The sequence below is a fragment of the Mytilus trossulus genome, chromosome 11, assembly GCF_036588685.1.
Source record: "Mytilus trossulus isolate FHL-02 chromosome 11, PNRI_Mtr1.1.1.hap1, whole genome shotgun sequence".
Classification (NCBI taxonomy): domain Eukaryota; kingdom Metazoa; phylum Mollusca; class Bivalvia; order Mytilida; family Mytilidae; genus Mytilus; species Mytilus trossulus.
Genome location: NC_086383.1, coordinates 20,920,704 through 20,940,418, shown reverse-complemented (window position 1 = coordinate 20,940,418; position 19,715 = coordinate 20,920,704). Strand labels below are relative to the sequence as shown.

Sequence of the window (19,715 nt, the reverse complement as noted above, 5' to 3'; positions counted from 1 at the left end):
GGTGGAATACATCAATTAAAGTACTGAATATTAACAAATCATTTGAAATTTTCTTGTTTCATAGATAACAAAAAAAATCGATCATTGGGATAAAAACCGGATTGCATGACAACTGATTAATCCGATATTGTCGTTTTTCCAGTGGACGAGTCTATTACGTTTTTCGACACGTGTGTTGAAACTTATTTTTGTACGACGTTTTTATATTTTTTTCTTTATCAGTTTTTTGTGCTTGAAGATCATTATTCACCAAGTTTTCTGGAATTGATTGAGAGCTACGCGAATCTGTTTTTCTTGTTTGTGAAATGACGATTTAATTTCGTCTTTGTCCGTGCAACCCCCCTTTTTTACAGGAAATAATTAAACAATGGTCATGCGATGTTCATGATCACTGATCAATAATATTTCATCGAACTTAATGTTAGGAAATGATGACAAAACAGCAGATAAGACAAACATTTTGTTAGTAAGGTGAAATATATATTTATTTTGCATATTTTTTCTGTTTTGAAAGGTATTTTTTTTTCTTTTTTTTTCCGACCGACCGACCCGACTTTTTTATGCGAAAAATCCGTAAACCAACAAATTAAAAAACCGTGGCCTAAGATCCATATTTGGCCCCAATTATAAAGTTCATAGTAACAAGACAATAACTGTTTCAAGTTGCCTTAAAGACATGTTAGAAAGTTACACAGAACTGTTTTTGTAAAAGTTTACTTCTAACACGTTAATTTTTACATCCCAAAAAGGTCAAAATAAGGGATTTTGGTGAAATTTGTCAAAATGAGCCAGATTGCAACCAAATGAAGGACCAGGAAACATAGAGCGCATGCGTCGACAAGCTTAAGATTCAAATAAGACGTGTGAAATGTCTTCACAAACATTATTTTAAAAGATCTTTGTTGTCGACGTATGCGCTCTATATTTCCTGTCCAATAATCTATGGAAATTTACCCATTTTCATTGATTTTTTCGTGAAAATCAATATGAGTTCAACTTGTGATGTCATAATGAAACGCAGAAACGTAAAATTTCCAACAAAATGGTGTATATCCTAGCTAGTCAATGGATTAGCTGTAATTTATCGTGATATTGGTCGATTAATCTGAATTTGAAATTTACGCTAAAAAGGGGGCCATTTTAGGACCTTATCGAACATACTCCTTTTGGTTGATTATATAAGGAATCACTGTAGTATGACTAGAGGGGGCCCCCTCATGAAAAGTTCTGGATTCTGCCACTGAGTAGCGAAATAAAAATTCACTAAATTAGAAGGGGAGGCAAGTTGTATAAAATAAGGGTATCAATACGATATGGTATTTCAACAAATGATGCAATTTTGCTCTAAATTTGTGAAGTAAAATTCAGGTACACTATGCCAAGATCAAATTCATGTATATTTTACCCTTGGGAAGTGGTAAAAAACTGCTTGAAAATTAAAATATGTCTGCAAAGTATTTAGTAATTGGGGAAAATATGGTTTGGTTCAGATTAATTGAATAAGATTTTGAATTTCTGAAATTAGTTGATATTGTAATAAAAAAAAATATTTATGATTATCCCAAACATTCACCATCAACGATTCTGGAAGATTATGTCGAGCAATTTTTTTTTGTTGTAAAAGTTTTCATCCAATAATTTATAACTGTAGCCAAATAATAATTTGATTAATTAAAGCCATGGACACCTTCTCATAATTTAAAAATATTGAGATAAATATGCCGATATAAATACAAGTGGTACTTATTTGATTCTTGTCGGTGGATTCTGGAATAATTTTCATTTCATATTTAAAAAAGTATTTTTTTTGAGAACATATTCAGCTTGAATACATAAATGACAGAGATTTTTATTAAGCATTTCATGTGAACAACCAAGTTAGAAATTTGACCGAAAAAAACTCAAAAAAAGATTCAGGCATACAAATTATAATATACATTAAAAACTGGATATTAAATGATAAAACCGTGGAAGAAGATTGATTTAATTTGATTACAACACTATTTAACCATTGAACAAGATTTTCTTCTGAAATGCAGCAAAATGGTTTGCCCATCAATTTCAATAGTTAAATTGATATATATAGGAAGATGTGGTATGAGTGCCAATGTGACAAATCTCCATACTTATATATCCAACAACATTTGAAGCTAAAAAAGAGGTTGGAGATTAACCCAGAGTGGAACGCCCATTTATTTAATTTATTTATCAAATTGATCAATGCAGAAAGGGTGATAGTTGAAATAACTTAGGATGAGGTTTATTAGGTTGTAAAACAGTTTAAGGTCCTTGGATCTAATGATCAACAGATATTTATAAAACATTTTTAAACATTGTCTTGTTTGCATTGTTAGTGCTTTCGGGTGGTTGAAATTTTCAAAACAATTCATGCAGTTTTTGGTGATACACTCGTTTAAATGATAAAACTGAAATTTCAGTTTTGTAATTTAACAACTTCCCTAAATATTTTACTGTTTTCAATACATCTTGATTGTCAAATTGGAGAATAACAGTACATTTGTTCTTGAAACTAAATTAAAGTTTGTCATCTGCATTTAAAGTTTCATAGCTGAACATTAATGTTCATCTTGATTTTTTTTTTGAAGACTAAGCAAATATCAAATGACCATTTCAGAAATACATTGAGCTCAGAGCGCTGGGTTTCTTATCTATTACTAACATAGTTTCTCTTTGGAGTAGCTTGCAGTTGCTAGGGTCTGGTTGTTTCTTTTGTTTTTTCATTGGTTCTTTGAATGGTGTCATGGTTTTCAAGTGTTCAGGATATGGTGTTCTGCTTTTGAGGGAATCTTTATATGTAATTCTGAAATGAAAATATTTGATATTTGTTTGGTAATTTAAGTATTAAAAAAATTATAATTTTGAGCTTAAATCTGTAAAAAAGTTTTATAATTTTCGAAACAATGTCAAAAACAAAGGTCTTTTATCAAATTCTAAATTATATTTGACATATTATGATGTATTGGAAACCAAAATATTAAAAATATATTTGTATCTTAGATTGAATTCAAATACCTTATTGTGAAAAATTACCCAAAATGTTATATACTTAAGCGTCATCAAAATTATTTCAGGGTATCTGTTTCTTAAAAGCACTGATTGCTAACAAGATAATGGTGAAGTAAAAGTAACATTTCAAAATTATAATCTACCTTTTAAATTAAATTCACTTAATGCTTTGACCAAGTGGGAAGAACAAGTATTTAAATCATTTCAAATACCCCCCTTAAACCTTCATTCTTATTTATCTGAAACTATCATCATTTCCTAGAGTTATTTAGATAAAAATCCCTAGTATTAAACAGAAGTATCTAATTATTTTGCTTCAAATATATCATTCTTGGGTTCATTTTTAACTCTAACCCCCAATAATATGCTTTCATTCAGACATTTTACAAATTCTCCATACAAATCCCCCAAAAAATAATTTTGTGAAAACCTAAAATTTGTCATTCACATGAATAATAATAATAAAAAAAACTGTCCATAATAAGGAATCCACAGTATTCACATTTTGCTTGAAAAATATTTGTAATCAAGTTTCATCAATTAGCCTCGAATGTTGTATTTAAGCGAAATAGTTGTTTGTTTCTTTGCTTTGTCTTTACACAGCTGAAAACTTTTACTTTTAAGCAAGGGAGATAACTTGTTTCAAATTTAATTTAATTAAGAAATTTCTAAAAATGACATTTGTCCATTCGGCATCATATTTTTCTAAAATCAGTGTAATTCTTAAAAATGTTTGGTATAACTATTTGGTTTATAATTATCAATATATAATTAACAACTATTTTTAATTTTAACTTTTTCGTCACATTTAACAATTACTCATCATGACAAGATTTTGACATTTCTTTTCGAAATTCCCCTCATATTTCTCTTAAAAATTGCATACAATATTCACTTTAAACATATTATAATTGTTAATGTTTGTGTCATTTTGGTCTTTAGTGGATAGTGGATAGTTGTCTCATTGGCAGTCATACCTCATCTTCTTTTTTATAACTAAGCAGGTTCAAATTAGATCATGTACTATACTTTAGGGGCAGTGGTAGATTCAGAGGGTGGGAGTTCTGGAGAGGTTGGATCCTCCTTTTGTCGAGCCTTTGACTTAAGTTGAAAAAGTGACACATAGCGATCCTACATTCCGTCATTGGCATCGTCCACAAATATTCACTCTGGTTAACGTTTTTAAAATTTTAATAGCTTTCTTAAAATATCCTGGATTTATACCAAACTTGGACAGAAGTTTGTAAATGATCATAAGATAGTATTCAGAAGTAAATATTGTAAAACTAAAATTCCATTTCTTTGTATTTTACTTGTAACTGGACTTAGTTTTTCTCCTGGGAAATATTACATTCACTCTGTGGTTAAAGCTTTAAAAACTTTGATAACTTTCTTAAACTCTCCTGGATTTGTACAAGCTTGGACCAAAGCTTGTTTATGATAAGATAGTACATGTACCCAGAAGTAAATTTTGTAAAAATAAAATTCCATTTTTCTGTATTTTTCACTTATAACTGACTTAGTTTTTCTTCAAGTTAACATAACATTCAGTCTGCTGTTAAAGTTTTTAAAATATTTATTAAATTCATAAACTATTCTGGATTTTTACCAAACTTTGACAGAACTAGGACATGCTTCTTTTAATCAAAAGATAATAAAAAAAATTAAGGGATTGCTAAAGTGAATTTGATAAGATAGCCATATTTTGGATCCTATGGCACCTTCATCAGGATTGAAACTATAGGGAACTGCAGAATCCTGTAATGATAATTTGCATTTCACAATGTCACCATCAGGATAAATTATAAATAGGAGAGTGAAGGTAGATGCGAAAATAAACTAGATCAAGAATGTTAAATAAAATATGTTTTTGTATATTTGAACGACATTTGACTTGCAATTATGTACCATTTACTAGGCTGGATATAGTACAGACTTGCATACCGTACCATTTCGACACTGGAAGCAGTACGTTTGTCTGAGCGAAGCCAATTGGAAGCATGTACCTCTTAGTGAAGCTAATTGGGAGCACATACCCTCTGTCTTGTTGCGAAGCTAATTTGAAGCAGTACATATATACCTCTGTCTACTAAAGCTAATTAGAAGCAGTACCCCTGGCAGCGCGGTCCCAATTAGAGGCATGTAACTCTGAGGGAAGCCAATTGGAAGCATGTACCTCTGCAAAATTTGATTAAACACTATTCAACAAATTTTATTTAACATTCTTTTTAAACCATTAATACTTTTTGTCGAGCCTTCAACTTTAATTGAAAAAAACATGAGACTTAGCCATCCTACATTCTGTCAGCAGCGTCATCATTGGCGATCACAAAAATTCACTCTTTAGTTTAAGTTTTTTGAAATTTTTATAACTTTCTAAAACTATTCTGGATTTCTAAAACTTCCACCGAAGCTTGTATATGATCATAAGATAGTACCCAGAAGTAAATTTTGTAAATGAAACAAATTAATTTTTCCATATTCTACTTCTAAATGCCAGGATACAATACATTAATTCACTAAAGTTTTTAAAATTTTAATAACTTTCTTCAAATATTCTGGATTTGTAACAAACTTAGACAGAAGCTTGTTTATGATCAAAAGCTAGTATCTAGACAAAAAATAGTTAAAACTTATTTCCTGTTTCCGTATTTTGCTTATTAATGGACTTAGTTAACCTTATATTCTGAAGTTAAAGTTTTTAAAACAATTACTAGATTCATAAACTATTCTGGATTTTTACCAAACTTGGACAGAAGCTTCTTACAATCAAATGATAGTCTGAGAGGAATATTTTTATTGATATCCCCCCCCCCCCCCCCCCTCATTTTTGTTGAGCCTGGGATTAACAGCAAAAGTAAGCGAGACACTGGGATCTGCAGAACCTGTACAATTATTTTGGTTGCAATTAAATGAGAACAGAACCTAGTTTGAACCCTGCCTTTTATCCTGGGTGGGAGCCCCATCTCTTTAAAAATGGCTGGAACCATTATCATTTGAAGATGGAAAAAACTATTTACGTTATTACATGGGATTTGTTTCCAAATGGCAGAAAAGAGGTGTTTCCTGTCTTGTGTATTGACAGGAGCTAGTTCTGACGGTTATCCTCCATTTAAGGAACCAGTCATTCCCAAAGTTTACCTTGTGTCAGTCCATCTCTATTAATGTCAAGATATCAGTGATTTCTCTTCTCTTAAGTTTTTTGGAAGCATTCTTATGAAAAACAAATTTTGACATCACCGATTAATATGGTTCATGTATCAAACTTAATTTGGGAACAAAAATGTTACTTTTGAATTGTAAATTTTGAAACTATTTCCTTCAACTGTTCTAGTTTAATGATTTTATTACATGGAATTTGAATTTGGACAATTATTTTTTAATTTAAAGAAACAGGATTTTTTGAGTTTACAATATTTCATCCTAAATTTTATCCTAAATGTAAAGATTTCTTACTACATACCACTATTTTGTATTATATTTGTATTTTATATTATCAGCGTTTCTTTTACCATTGAAACTTCAAAGGAAGATTGCACTCACGTTGAAGTTGTGTTATTCCTAGTATGAAACTGGTTGAGAAATTTCCCCCCATTTTCCCCGAAATTTGTGAAATTTTATTAAAATTTACAGACAGTACTCGTTTGTGTAATCAACTCCTGCAGTTATAATTTTTTCTATTCTTGAATTAGGAGATTTTTATTTAAACCTTTGTAAGAATGTAACAATTTTTGTTTAGAACTCACATGATGAGCATGCAAATTGATTAAGGTTAATCGTCATCACAAATGTTTGACCTTTTATATTTCCATATATTTAAATTTCAGTAAAGACCATTCTCCTTTGTTGATGGAAAATATGAACTTGCACAACTGAGCTACTTCAGGCTATGATCAATTTTTGTAGAATTATTTTCATACTTATGATGTGTGTGAAGAGAAACTTAAAACAAGGGAAATTTTATTAAACTATGCTCCAAAATATTAAAAAAATGTTTGTGATTTATAGGTGTTAGCCAATAAATATTCTGTTCTTTTTTTATAACCTCTTTTTTTAGGTATTTACATATCAGATGTCTGCTAACTAATATAAGAGCAATAATTTGAGCTATGTAAATAAAAAAAATGTAAACATAGTTCTAAATAAAAATGGAAAGAGAAATTGTGGGTATTTAAAAAAACATTTGGTCAATTTTCAAAATTCAAGTTGCATGTATAAAAGCACATCTGATATTTTTACTGTTTTATGTATGAGTTCAAACAATTATTTTTTATATTGAGAATTACTTCCATGCTGCCATGAATGTAAAAAGAAAATATTGTGAGATGCTTTGGAACATTCTTTGGACAATTGTATATTGGATTATAATACAACGGAAAGGACATTGGAATATTAAAATGGATTCAGTGAACTGGTTATCACAAAGAATTATGTTGAAAAGCATGAAAAGTAGCCATGGCAGCAGCTCCAAGGAAGATGGTTACATAAATCTTCAACCAAGTCTGAGGCTTCACCAAGAAAATAAGAAGGCAAGTTTAATTAAGCCAAACTTTTCTATACAATCAGTAATTTGATAAAAATTGTATATTAAGGGCATATGATAGAGTTGATGTTGCTAATGTAAAATGTTATTTTTGCCATTCAATGGGAGATAACTCATAATTTACCTTTATAAACAATGGAATATATTTAAATTATTATTTTTGTGGAGTTGAAAATTCAATCAATAAACTTAAGACTTACTGTTTTTGATTTTAATCTTTTTTATTGATTTTACAGTTATTTATGTTATAGTAAGAAATTGGAATAATGTTTGGTAAATGTCAGGGAAATTGAAATAAATTGTAAATTTTCATATATTTCAGGTTTTTTTTGTGAGATTTTTTCATGGTGTGGGAATAAGACTTGGAGGTCTAACACAGCTAGTATATAGGTAGGTGCCAGTATACAGTTTCGAATAAAATAAATGTTTTATAAATATTGTTTTTAAATTTTATGTGGTTCAGGCTTGAAAGTTTCTAAGAGTTTGGTTTCTAGTTTACGCATTTTTTTTTTTATCAGTACAAACATAACGTAATTTTGAATATCGAACCTAATTTTTTAGTTTGTTGGATTGCTATCTAGTTAATATATGTTCTCAGCCTCTATTACACATATATAACCTATTTCTTTATAATTTCATATGGTAACAGTGATCTTTTGAAACCATTCTGGTAAGACTTAACACTTTATATTTCAGATTAGCATCAGCTTGTCTGTAAGGATTGAGGCTGAGAATGGCCATTGGAGCTGACTAATATGGTAAGAACCAATACATAAATTAATGAGTCATTTAGCCAAGAACATGTAAATACCCTAGAATGTTATGCAAAGAAGTATTATATTTTAATTATGCAGATCTTGAGACGTAGTAAACTTTAATTTTTCTTGAACTATAACTGTGATATAATCTAAAGGGAGGTATCAAGATAAATAAAGGAAATAAAAAAATTATTCAGTTACTTAGAAAATCTTACTATCTGTAAGTTTTCTAAAATTGTTCCCGTATATATGTTACAGTAAATAGGTGAAATTAGGAATTACATGTAATTACTAACCATTTCAGTAAATACCTGTAATTACTAGCCAATTTAGTAATTACATGTATTTACTAGTTGTTTCAGTGATTACTTGTAATTACTGATTTTTTTTGTCATTTTTACAGCTATCTACTAATTTTGATGTTTTTGTTTTAAAATTAAAAACATAATATTAACTCAAGATACCAAATAAGAAAGTAAAGGGGTAGGGATTTTAAGGGAGCTTACTTGAGGATGTAGGAATATAAGGCACATTAAAAGTGCATACTCTTTAGTGTTTGTGAATTGAAACTGGAAAATGGTTGTTTTATAGGTCTTGAAACTCCGTAAATATATGCATGCAAGACAATGATATCAATCCAATATTGATTTTCATAATTTTGTTAACTAAAATCTCAATCATGTACTGTGGTTTAAAACTTTAAAATAACTTTCTCCAAATATCTTGGTTTCTATCAAACTTGGACAGAAGCTAAATGTTTATGATCATAAGGTTATATCCCAAAGTAAAAATTGTAAAAAAAATCTTTTTTCCCCCTATATTACTTATAAACATGATAAATGGACTACCTTCAACAATGAGCAAAGCCCATACCGCAGGGTCAGCTATAAAAGGCCCCGATAAGACAATGTAAAACATTTCAAACGAGAAAACTAACGGCCTTATTTATGTAAAAAAATGAACAAAATACAAATATGTAACATATAAACAAACGACAAACACTGAATTACAGGCTCCTGACTTGGGACAGGCACATACATACATAATGTGGCGGTGTTAAACTAGTTTTTTTCCCAGTTAACATTACTGCAGTTAAAGTTTTTAAAACATTAGATTTTATCAATCATCCGGGATTTTTACCCACTTTTGCATACCTGTCAACCTCTGAAAATGAAAAGTCAGGTCATGACCTGCATTGAGAAAAAAAATCTCAGGTCATAACGCGTACGACATTTTGCGGGCTCAATTGAAGAACAAAAATATGTTTACTTATAATTTATATAGTCAATATGTATATAAAACAGTTAGAACATGTATACAAGTTTATTTCAGACTATTGTTATATTCCATAGTAGCAGACTTGGCATTCTTTAAAAGAACTGCACTTGGTTTCAGTTCATAGCAATGCAAATGTGTATTCATTTTACAAGAAAGAAGAGCACACAGTGTATCCTTATTAAGATCAGCCCTAAACTCTGTAGCTATTTTCTTTACTAAAGAAAATGCCCTCTCACTGTCTGCATTGCTGTTTGGCAAAACCAGTAATGTTTTAGCAAGTTTTGACAAAACAAAAAATCTTGGCTTGTTAAGAAAAATGTCATGCAACTTGGACATTTCTCCCCAAAATGTACCAATGTCAGTTTCAGGGGAAGTGCAAAGTGGAAGTTCATCTAATGGAGTCAACTGATAGTCACTGAACTCATCTTGTAGCTTGTTGAAAATATCGTTACGTAGCTCAGGTAAACAAGTCCTACATTTTGACTTTTGGTTACAATGAAAAAGACCGATAAAACCGAAGGTCGTATTACTTCTAAATACCGGAAACAATTCCGGTCAGAAATCCGGGTGAAACGGGTAATGTTAGAAATTCCTGGGACCCGCCGGGTAAAGAAAATCTCCCGGGTGAGAGGTGAAAATAACGGGTGTCACCCGCAAAAAACGGGTGACTTGACAGGTATGCTTTTGACAGAAGCTTCTTATAGTACTAGTCAAAAGATAGTATCTAGAGGAAAATTTTAATATTTTTTCCTGATTTTTGTTGAGCCTGCGATTAACAGCAAAAGTAGGCGAGACTATTTGTTCTGCAAAACCCTTACAATTTTAATAGCTTAATACATCGATAACCTTTCTTCAGCTAGGGGTTGAATTGAAGGTCACATGAATACGTATTCAATGAGGTCCAAATATCACTCGCAAGTGCACAACTCATCAACCTTGTTTCTCAGCTAATTTAACAAAATAGAACTAGAATTCCATTTCTGATTTCCATGTCTGCTGAAATTGGTCAAAAATTATCTATATAATGCTAAACTTTAACCATTTTGGATTAAAACTAAAGTTACTCTGATTTAACCAAATATTTGAAAGTCCCTATTTATTCAAGATATTGTGAATACAGATGAACCATTCAATATTTTAAGAGTACTAACTGATCTTCTAGTTAGTAATACCATAACGTACTAACTGATCTTCTAGTTAGTAATACCATAACTTTTGATCATCTGACTATCATACAACATTGTTTTAGTAGTCAGTAAATAGGTGTAAAAACTCATTTTAAAATTAGTAATTACTGGTAATAACTGGGCCGTTTCAGGAATTACTTGTATTAACTAAGTGCATCGGGAATTACCTGTAATTCCTAAATTTTAGTAATTACATGTAATTCCTAATTTCACTTATTTACTGTAACATATACATTGTATAATGAATGGGATGTGGACCATCATGCGGTATGATTGCCACTGAAACAACTATCTCCCAGAGACCAAATGATATGTAAGCAACAAATGGTCACTATGGCCTTCAACAATGAGCCAAACATATACCTTACAGTTAACTTTAAAAGTTAGAAACATGGCAAAATGTGAAACAATTCAAACAAGAAAACCAACAGCTTGATTTATAATGAAACCATGAAATAATAACAATTATCGCTATTTTGTGCATTTTTCCTTTGATCTTTTTTGTGATAATTTTCATATCATGCTTCTCGCTTGAGATGGAAAAATTATCGCTAGAAACTAAGGAGACCACGTGGCGTTGCTAACAAAATTGACATTGAAATTGACAAGGTCGTCATAGGTAAAATAGCGATAAACAGATTATCATTGGTCATCTCAACGATAATCTATAAATATGTCGAACAACAACCAACTACTTGTCATCTCTTGTTTGCTACTGAAGACTGGTTGTTTGTAAATTCAGTCTACAGAATCACTTCAAAGCAAAGTAAAAGCAATGTTCTATTGTTCTATGCATCATAAGTGCATTTATTAACTAGTTACTTATTCCTTTGCATTGAATATTGTTCTGAAAGATATTAGAATGTATATTTCTTTTTCAGGTGACTTCAACTGTGGCTGCAGGAAATTATTGTGCAATACAACTGAAACCAAAAAGAATGTAATTCAGACTATTTTTGTGTATGTTTTAAAAAATGTTCATATTTTTTTACCAAAAAAAAAATTTAAAAATTGTAAAGATTCTCCATTTTCAACAAAGCTGGAAGTGTTGGCTAAATTGATACTTCATAATTTTCCGATTTTACTTTTAGACCAACTCTTGATATCTTAATTATGGTCAATGTGTTATCAAACATTTCCAGAAGGTTAAAAATGGAGAATCTAAAAAAAAAAAGAAAAATAATGTTATTTTGTTAAAATGTACATTATGGTTTTCTGATTTGTTGGATGTATCTCTTTTTTTCTTCATTAGTTTGTTATTTTTTGCAGTGTTTTTAGCTATAAAAAAGAATATTTCACAAGAAGCATAGAAAAAAACACATCTTGGTGAGAAAAGATTAATTCAGATTTTTAGTGTTAAATGCCACAATAAGCAAGATTTGTTGTATATCTTGGTGTCCATTTTTTCAATTGGTTGAGAAAATGGGAGTAATGGAAGTGAACCACCTAGGTGAACAATGATGTACTAAATATTTTTGTTAATTATTTAAATAATTTATATCAAATTATTTATTATTTATTATAGCTATACCATCTTGTATTTTTGTTAGATATAGCAATGATGTGGAGTCTAAACAGGTGAAATTTTTGGCAAAGGGAGGTAATAAATTATTCCCCTGTTTAACTCCTCATTCTTTTAAATTTATTATTTTACTTAAATATTCATATGTATAAGTTTTTTGTTTTATATCAGATGTATACTAGCTAACAATGACTATTATTCAGAGTTCTGTAAATAAAAAAAAATGTAAACAGAGCTCCAGATAATAGATTTAAGGGTGGGAGAAATTATGGGACACTATCGGTAGAATTGATTTGGTGAAATTTTCAAGATACGTGATTAATTGAGAGTGCATCTGATATTTTTTTTATTTATTTCTATAAATAATGGACCAAAAACGAAAAGATTGCAATTAAGATAATGATGACAGCCACTCTGGCAGCCAGGAGAGCAGCCTTAAGGAAGATGGTCAATAAAATGTTCAACCAAGTCTGAGGCTTTACCATGAAATTGAGAAGGCAAGTTTATTGAAGTCAAACAATTTCTATACATTTTCTAGTAATATTTGTTAAATGTACATATTCATCCTTATTTTCTGCATGAAAAACATCTTTCAATAATTTATTTAACAGTTTAATATTTTGGGATACCATTGTCAAGGGGTACAATCAAAATCACGTGATGAATATACACACACCGGAAGTAACAGTCGAGCAGACCGCTTGAAAGGTAAGTAGTCGTATTTACTTGTTTATATCAATGAAATTTAATAAATAAGGTAGTGCACGGAATGTCGGATACTATCTAGTTTTAAAATACACAATTATCATTGCTGGAAATCGTGCAGTTAATGCTAACACTTCGACACAAAAATTCGTTGAAAATTTGGAACTGTGTCGAAGTGTTTTCAATAACTGCACGCTTTCTAGCAAAAACAATTGTGTATTTTAAAACTACATACCATCCGACATTCGGTGTGCCAACTTATTAATCAAAATTTAATTGATATAAACAAGAAAATGCAACTACTAACCTTTCAAGCGGCGAGTACGACTGTAACTTCCAGTGTGTGTATATCCATCACGTAATTTTGATTGTACATTAACAAGAATTTCTATTACAATTGCAGGAGTAAATTCTAAGATAGGAATTAACTTTCCAGGGGAGACTAGCACAATTAACAGCAAGATTTGTTCATTCAATGGGAGACAACTCATTTTCATTATTCAAATTAGTTGAGTGCAGAATTCAAATCATAAACCTTGACTACTTTTGTTTGTTTTTCAATCTTTACAAAATATGTGGATTTTATACTATTGGTACTTGAAGTAAGAAATCAGAAAAATGTGTAAATCAATCTTTAGGTTGACATAGAAATTGGTTTGTAAAATTAATAAATGTGTTAATTTCTTTTTAGGTACTTTCTGTGGCATGTTTTCATGGTGTGGGAATAAGACTTGGTGGTCAAATACAGCTAATATGTAGGTAGGTACCAGTATTGTTAATCCTGTTTAAAAAAAAAAATCTATAAATAAGATTATTTTAAAATGAATACTGACTTTTTTAGGGTTCAAGGTTTATAAGTTTGGTCAACAGTATATACTCTTTATTTTATCAGTATCATATGACAATGGTCTCTTGGCAAAGTATGGCCTTATAATAGATTTTAAATTTCAACTTTTATCATAGAATATCAAAGGGGCCCCAATTTGGATCTTAAATGGATATATTTCAAGAAACTTAATGTGACTTAAAATAAATCGCTTCTTTATAATACATTGTAGTCTCCATAATTAGCTATATTGGGAGATATTATCAAAATGCTATAATTTTGTGAATTTTCTTACCTAAAAGCTTAAAGAATACCTTTGATCCAAAATGTTTCCTAACTTATAGGAACCAAGGGTAATACATGTATTTAAATAAAAAGACGTAAACTATTACTGGATATGCTAAAAACTGTTCTGAATTGTGAAAAATTGGACCTTAATTGGCGCTTTTGCGAATACACCAGAATTGCATAATCAAGATGTCATAACTTAATAGTTTATAGTGTCAGGTGCCAAAATGAAGTGTTTATTTTGTATCAATAATGATACCAGAACAATATATATGTTAAATTTGTAGTATTTGGGCTTGATTTAAAAAAAAAAAAAAAATCTAAGGGCCAACTTAACCCTTTTAAGCCTACTCCTTTTAGGATTGAATTGTGTTGTTGGATTGATGTCTAACCTGAATAAATGTTCTCAAAACCTATCGCATATATAACCCATTTTATATATCATAGATACAGTATTTCAGAAGTTATCCTTTAAAACAATTTTGTATTTTATATTTCAGGTTAGCACCACAGCTTGTCTGCAAGGATTGAAGCTGGGAAACGGCCATTGGAGCTGAATTTTATGGTAAGAAACTAAAATATTGATTAATGAACTTTTAAATTCACCATGTATTTTTTTATGAACACATGTATTTTGAAATATTTTCCAAATTAATAGTTTTAATTATACTGGTAATCTGGATTGGGTATTTAAGAATAAAGAGATGTTATAAGATTGCCAACTACTCAACTATCAATAAGAGAAGCAAATTACAATCACTTTAGGACTTTCAGCAATGAGCAAAACCTATATGAATGTAAATAATGCAACTGGTTGAATATCACAATAGGAACTTGTATTTATAAATCTAATCTCTAATGCAAAACTTTGAGGCCAGATTTTTCTGAAATCTTGGGATTATTTATCTTGCATATTTGTCCATTTGTTGAAAAATCACAAGAATAGCATGCAATAATTTCTGGTTTTACAGTACCAGATTAAAGGCCCTGCCTGAACATAACAAAATGTGAAACAGTTTCAAACTAGAAAACCAATGCATTAATTGATACAACTAATAAAGGAAAATAAACATGATGCACATCTGAACCATTGATTTTATCATCCTTTTTTGCTAATAATTGTATAAATCGGTATATCGGTTTGATCTTGTTTTGACAAATATGTTTAAGAATGTTTATTTCTATTTCAGGAAGCTGTGGCTGCAGCAATGATTATGTGATAAAACTGAAGAATGTTATTCAAATTTTTTTTGTATATATTTCAAAAAATGTTATTTTTTATAAAAAAAAAAAAAAAAAAAAAAAAAAGTGTAAAGATTCTCCATTTTCAATTAGATTGGAAGCTTGTATTTACAAATGTTAGATCTTCTTCGTTATTCCCCCACCCCCTGTATCTCTATTTCATTTTTACTTTTAAAATGAAATGGAACAGACAAATTTTACTTGTCAACTTAATAATGGTCTGTCTAGTCAAAAGGCCTCCAGTTGGTTTAGAATGGAGAATCTAAAAAAAAATATGTTAAGTGTTTTTTTTTTAGTTTCCTGAATTTTTATATACATTTTGTTATTGCTCCCTTTCAATTTTTATAAATTCCAGATTTTAAGTTTTGGATTTATGGGGCTTTATTCATAAAAAGGGGGGATTTTTCACACCTGGACAATAACTCAAAAAGGCTTTCACCAATGTCCATGAAACTTTGGTGAATTGTTTATATCTATTGACATAAGCTCCCTTTCTCTTTTTATTAATTTTAGATTTTACGTTTTCTTAAGTAATGAATTTTTATACTTAAAAAAGGGGGATTTTATGCAGTTTTGGTGAAACTTAAAAGAGCAACGGCCGTATCATGTGCTAAAGCGCATCCCTTTATTGAAATGTGTTGTAGTTTTTACATATCATTATTTCTTTATTTTAATTATACAAATTTTGTATTGTTAAATATTTAAATGGTGTGGAGTCTCAACAGGATGAAATTTTCAGGACAAAAGGGAGGTAATTCCTTTGTTATACTCATTATACTTGAAATTTCCTGAGTGTTTATATGGAATATAACTTTTTTAATTAAAATATTCACTTTTGTACACATTTTCTTTAAATATCAGATGTATACTTGCTAAAATTACTATTATTTAGAGTTCTGTAAATAAAAAAAAATGTAAGCAGAGCTCTAGCTATAGATAATAGATTTGGAGGGTGGGAGAAATTGTGGGTAACTACAATTGATTAGGTGAAATTTCAAAAGACTTAAAAAGTGCATCTGATATTTATTTTTACATAATGTTATTTCTGAAAGCAAATGGACAATAAGATGAGGACATAAACCACCTTCCAGGTTAGGATAGCAGCTCTTAAGGAAGATGGTCAATTAAATCTTCAACCCAGTCTGAGGCCTTACCATGAAAAATATGTGGTGAGTTGAAATATTCCACAAAACTAATGATCATATTATTATAGGCATTTTAAATTATTTGTTTATAATGGGTTTGATTTTGAGGACATCTACATCAATGCTGAACAATTTTATAACACATTAAAAAGAAGATGTGGTATGATTGCCATTGAGACAACTATCCACAAAAGACCAAAATGACACAGACATTAACAAATAAAGGTCACTGTACAGCCTTCAACAATGAGCAAAGCCCATACTGCATAGTCAACTATAAAAGGTTCTGATAAGACAATGTAAAACAATTCAAACAAGAAAACTAACGACCTTATTTATGTAAAAAAAATGAACGAAAAACAAATATGTAACACATAAACAAACGATAACCACTGAATTACAGGCTCCTAACTTGGGACAAGCATGTACATAAATAATGTGGCGGGGTTAAACATGTTAGCAGGATCCCAACCCTCCCCCTAACCTGGGACAGTGGTATAACAGTACAACATAAGAACGAACTATAAAAATCAGTTGAAAAAGGCTCAACTCATCAGATGCACAAAAATACAAATGGATGTGAACAACAACTTGTATTCAATTGAATTGTTTTGTACCTTAGGTATCAAGTTAACATACAGAAAATTATAGTATAAGACAAATTTATAAGAAATGTGACAAGGCATAATTTTGTTACACTTTTAAAAAAAATCTTCGCTCTTAGGGAAATAACCTTTTAAGGGTTGACAATTTTGGATATTCACCTTTCCTAAGGGCCATAATTGTATATTTTTAACATGATGGTAGGTATACAAGCTTTTAGTTTTTTTCATAATTTAATAGTAATTGATATCAATTGTTTTTTTAAAGGTTTGAAATACTATACTATATGATAAAGTACAAGTTTATTTTTGTATTGCAAACTTAATAGAATTGAAAATAGCAATCAAGAATGAGTTGGAGAGATAAAAATACATACAAAGAGCAGAAAACATAACCATTAGTTTGATTTTGAATACCAATTATTTTCTCACAGAATTTTGTATGTTATTCAAAAACTTTTAATCAATTATTATGATCTCTATATATTTTTTAAAGTTGCGAATAACTGACCTTGAACTTTGTTTTACAGGTTAGCATCACAAGTTTCCTTTGGGTAACTTGCTTGAGGAGTAAAGAGAGCTGTTTAAGGTGAGAATTTATTAATCAACAAACAATTTAAATTTTAATTATACATGTATCTATGCCCCTAGATATCTATGTATCCATTTTTACTGATTTTTTGTCCCTTTCCTGAACAAGAAATTTGAAGGGGATATAACCTGATATCAAGTAAAAAAATAGCTTTTATAAAAAGATGCATAATAACTGCCTTACATTCAGTGGTTCATATATTCGTTTCAACTTTCAAAAGAATTTTATTCCTACATTTTTAACATAAATTTTGTGTGGAGTAAGTGTCAACTAAACAACAAATAACATACCGTATTCAATTATTTTAACTTTTTGTTTAGTGAATTTATCAGCAGCTTCTGCATTCATCATGTTGAATATTTCAAATAATTACTCATGGAAAATTGATGTTAAGGTGGTACCCAACACTTTCACTAAAATTAATTTGGCTCGTTTATATTTTCATAAAATTTTGACAAAGTATTACTTTTGACCCTTTGACAAAAATAAAAAAATTTCAAAAATGTTGAACGAACTATTTTATCAGATAAATTACACTGATTATATAGCAGTTTTACAAACACTACTTTTGATCATTAAAAAGCTTAATCCTCCCTAAATAACACAACGTAATTAAAACGTTTAGCTGATTTTACAGAGTTATCTCCCTGTAGTGTAAGGTACCACCTTAAGTCTCAGAAAAGTTTGGAAAGTTTATTTTTGTCTTCAGGAGCCTGTTTCTGGGGTTGTATGTTGATGTGTTACATATTTGTTTTTTGTTCATTTTTTGTACATAAATGAGGCCATTAGTTATCTTGATTGAATTGTTTTACAGATGTCATTTTGGGAATCTTTTATAGTTGACTTGATAATGGTTTATGGGCATTGCTCATTGTCGACGGTCATACAGTCTATAGTTGTTTTAAATTTCTGTATCATTTGGTCTCTTGTGGAGAGTTGTCTCATTGGCAATCATACCACATCTTCTATTTTTTATATTTCACATTCAGTGATATCAGGTTCTTTTTTTATTTGAAAAATTGCACATTAAATGTTATTATATTCCAGAAAAATAATTAATTCGAAATCAAACAATAATTAAAACTTGACTTTATTTCTTTTCAGTTGAAAGTGTCACCTTTGCTGCCTTGTGTGGTACAATCTTCAGACAATATCCTGCAAACCGTGGCTGAACTGTTACTATCTTTTTTTAGTAGAATCCTTAGACAGTGATCCTGTGGCAGAATGAGTTGTAAACAAATTGTTTTTATTCCTGTATTGAGTTTCAAATTGTATATTTTTTTATTTATATTATTTGTATTCCATTTGCATTCAATTATTGTTTTTTAATTGATGAATCATTAAAACTTAAATTTTGCGGGGTCCTAAAGGACTTTCTTAGAGGGGGCCAGCACAATTGATTAAACAAAAATTTTCCCGCAACAGGGAGAGGAGACATCCCCATAAATATGCCTTTGAAATGGGGTGTTAAAGAAGATTTGTATTGTTTGTTTGTTTGTCCATCATCAGCTCTCATCCACAGCTTGGTAGATTTTCATTGAAACTTTCAGCTGGTTTTCTGTACTAAAGGCAGTATGTTTTTTAATTTATTATAATGAAATTTTGGGTTTTCCCAACCTTTTTGAAGTGAAAACAATGGAACACAGTGTTGGCAGATACTGAAGATTATTTGAAAGTTTAGAGAAAGTCCCATTTAATCTTGATAATTGTGGGTTAAAGTTGTAGATGGATAAACAAACATATCATACACTTACTCACTTTACCTATTTGCGAATCCAGAACTTAACATAAAGGGGCCCAACACCAGTCATTTCCTGTACAATCAACCAAATTTTTCCTCTGAAAGGGGTTTGGGGGGGGGGGGGGGGGGGGGTATTTAATAAAGATTAATATGCTTAGAAATTTGGTGTGAGTAAATAAACTTTACTTTTTATTTTAAAACAGCATGTGATTAAAAATATGAATTGAATTGTTAAACATATCCTTGGTGATCTAATAAT

At 30.0% G+C, this 19,715-nt stretch overlaps 1 protein-coding gene and 1 long non-coding RNA gene across 3 annotated transcripts; both read left to right on the top strand.

Moving 5' to 3' along the window:
• The first annotated feature begins 6,467 nt into the window (after positions 1–6,467).
• On the top strand, positions 6,468–8,614 carry LOC134690849 (uncharacterized). The gene is made up of 3 exons (XM_063550964.1): positions 6,468–7,556; positions 7,893–7,960; positions 8,267–8,614. The coding sequence occupies exons 1-3, from the start codon at positions 7,326–7,328 to the stop codon at positions 8,286–8,288; spliced, it is 321 nt and encodes a 106-aa protein (XP_063407034.1). The 5' UTR covers positions 6,468–7,325; the 3' UTR covers positions 8,289–8,614.
• Positions 8,615–12,984: 4,370 nt separating this feature from the next.
• On the top strand, positions 12,985–18,935 carry LOC134690850 (uncharacterized). Of its 2 annotated transcripts, none has more exons than XR_010102034.1 (6): positions 12,985–13,023; positions 13,712–13,779; positions 14,635–14,699; positions 15,325–16,545; positions 17,654–17,712; positions 18,820–18,923. It is a non-coding gene; the product is annotated as an uncharacterized LOC134690850 (long non-coding RNA). The 2 variants fall into 2 exon arrangements; XR_010102033.1 differs by lacking the exon at positions 12,985–13,023 and adding an exon at positions 13,404–13,622 and having other exon boundaries at positions 18,820–18,935.
• Positions 18,936–19,715: the final 780 nt, after the last annotated feature.

What these genes read in the sequence shown, in the direction of transcription:
- LOC134690849 (XM_063550964.1), top strand. Translation starts at nt 7,326, where the DNA reads ATGAATGTAAAAAGAAAATATTGTGAGATGCTTTGGAACATTCTTTGG. An exon ending in TTCACCAAGAAAATAAGAAG is followed by an intron (nt 7,557 to 7,892) that starts GCAAGTTTAATT and finishes CATATATTTCAG; the next exon opens with GTTTTTTTTGTGAGATTTTT. An exon ending in CTAACACAGCTAGTATATAG is followed by an intron (nt 7,961 to 8,266) that starts GTAGGTGCCAGT and finishes TTTATATTTCAG; the next exon opens with ATTAGCATCAGCTTGTCTGT.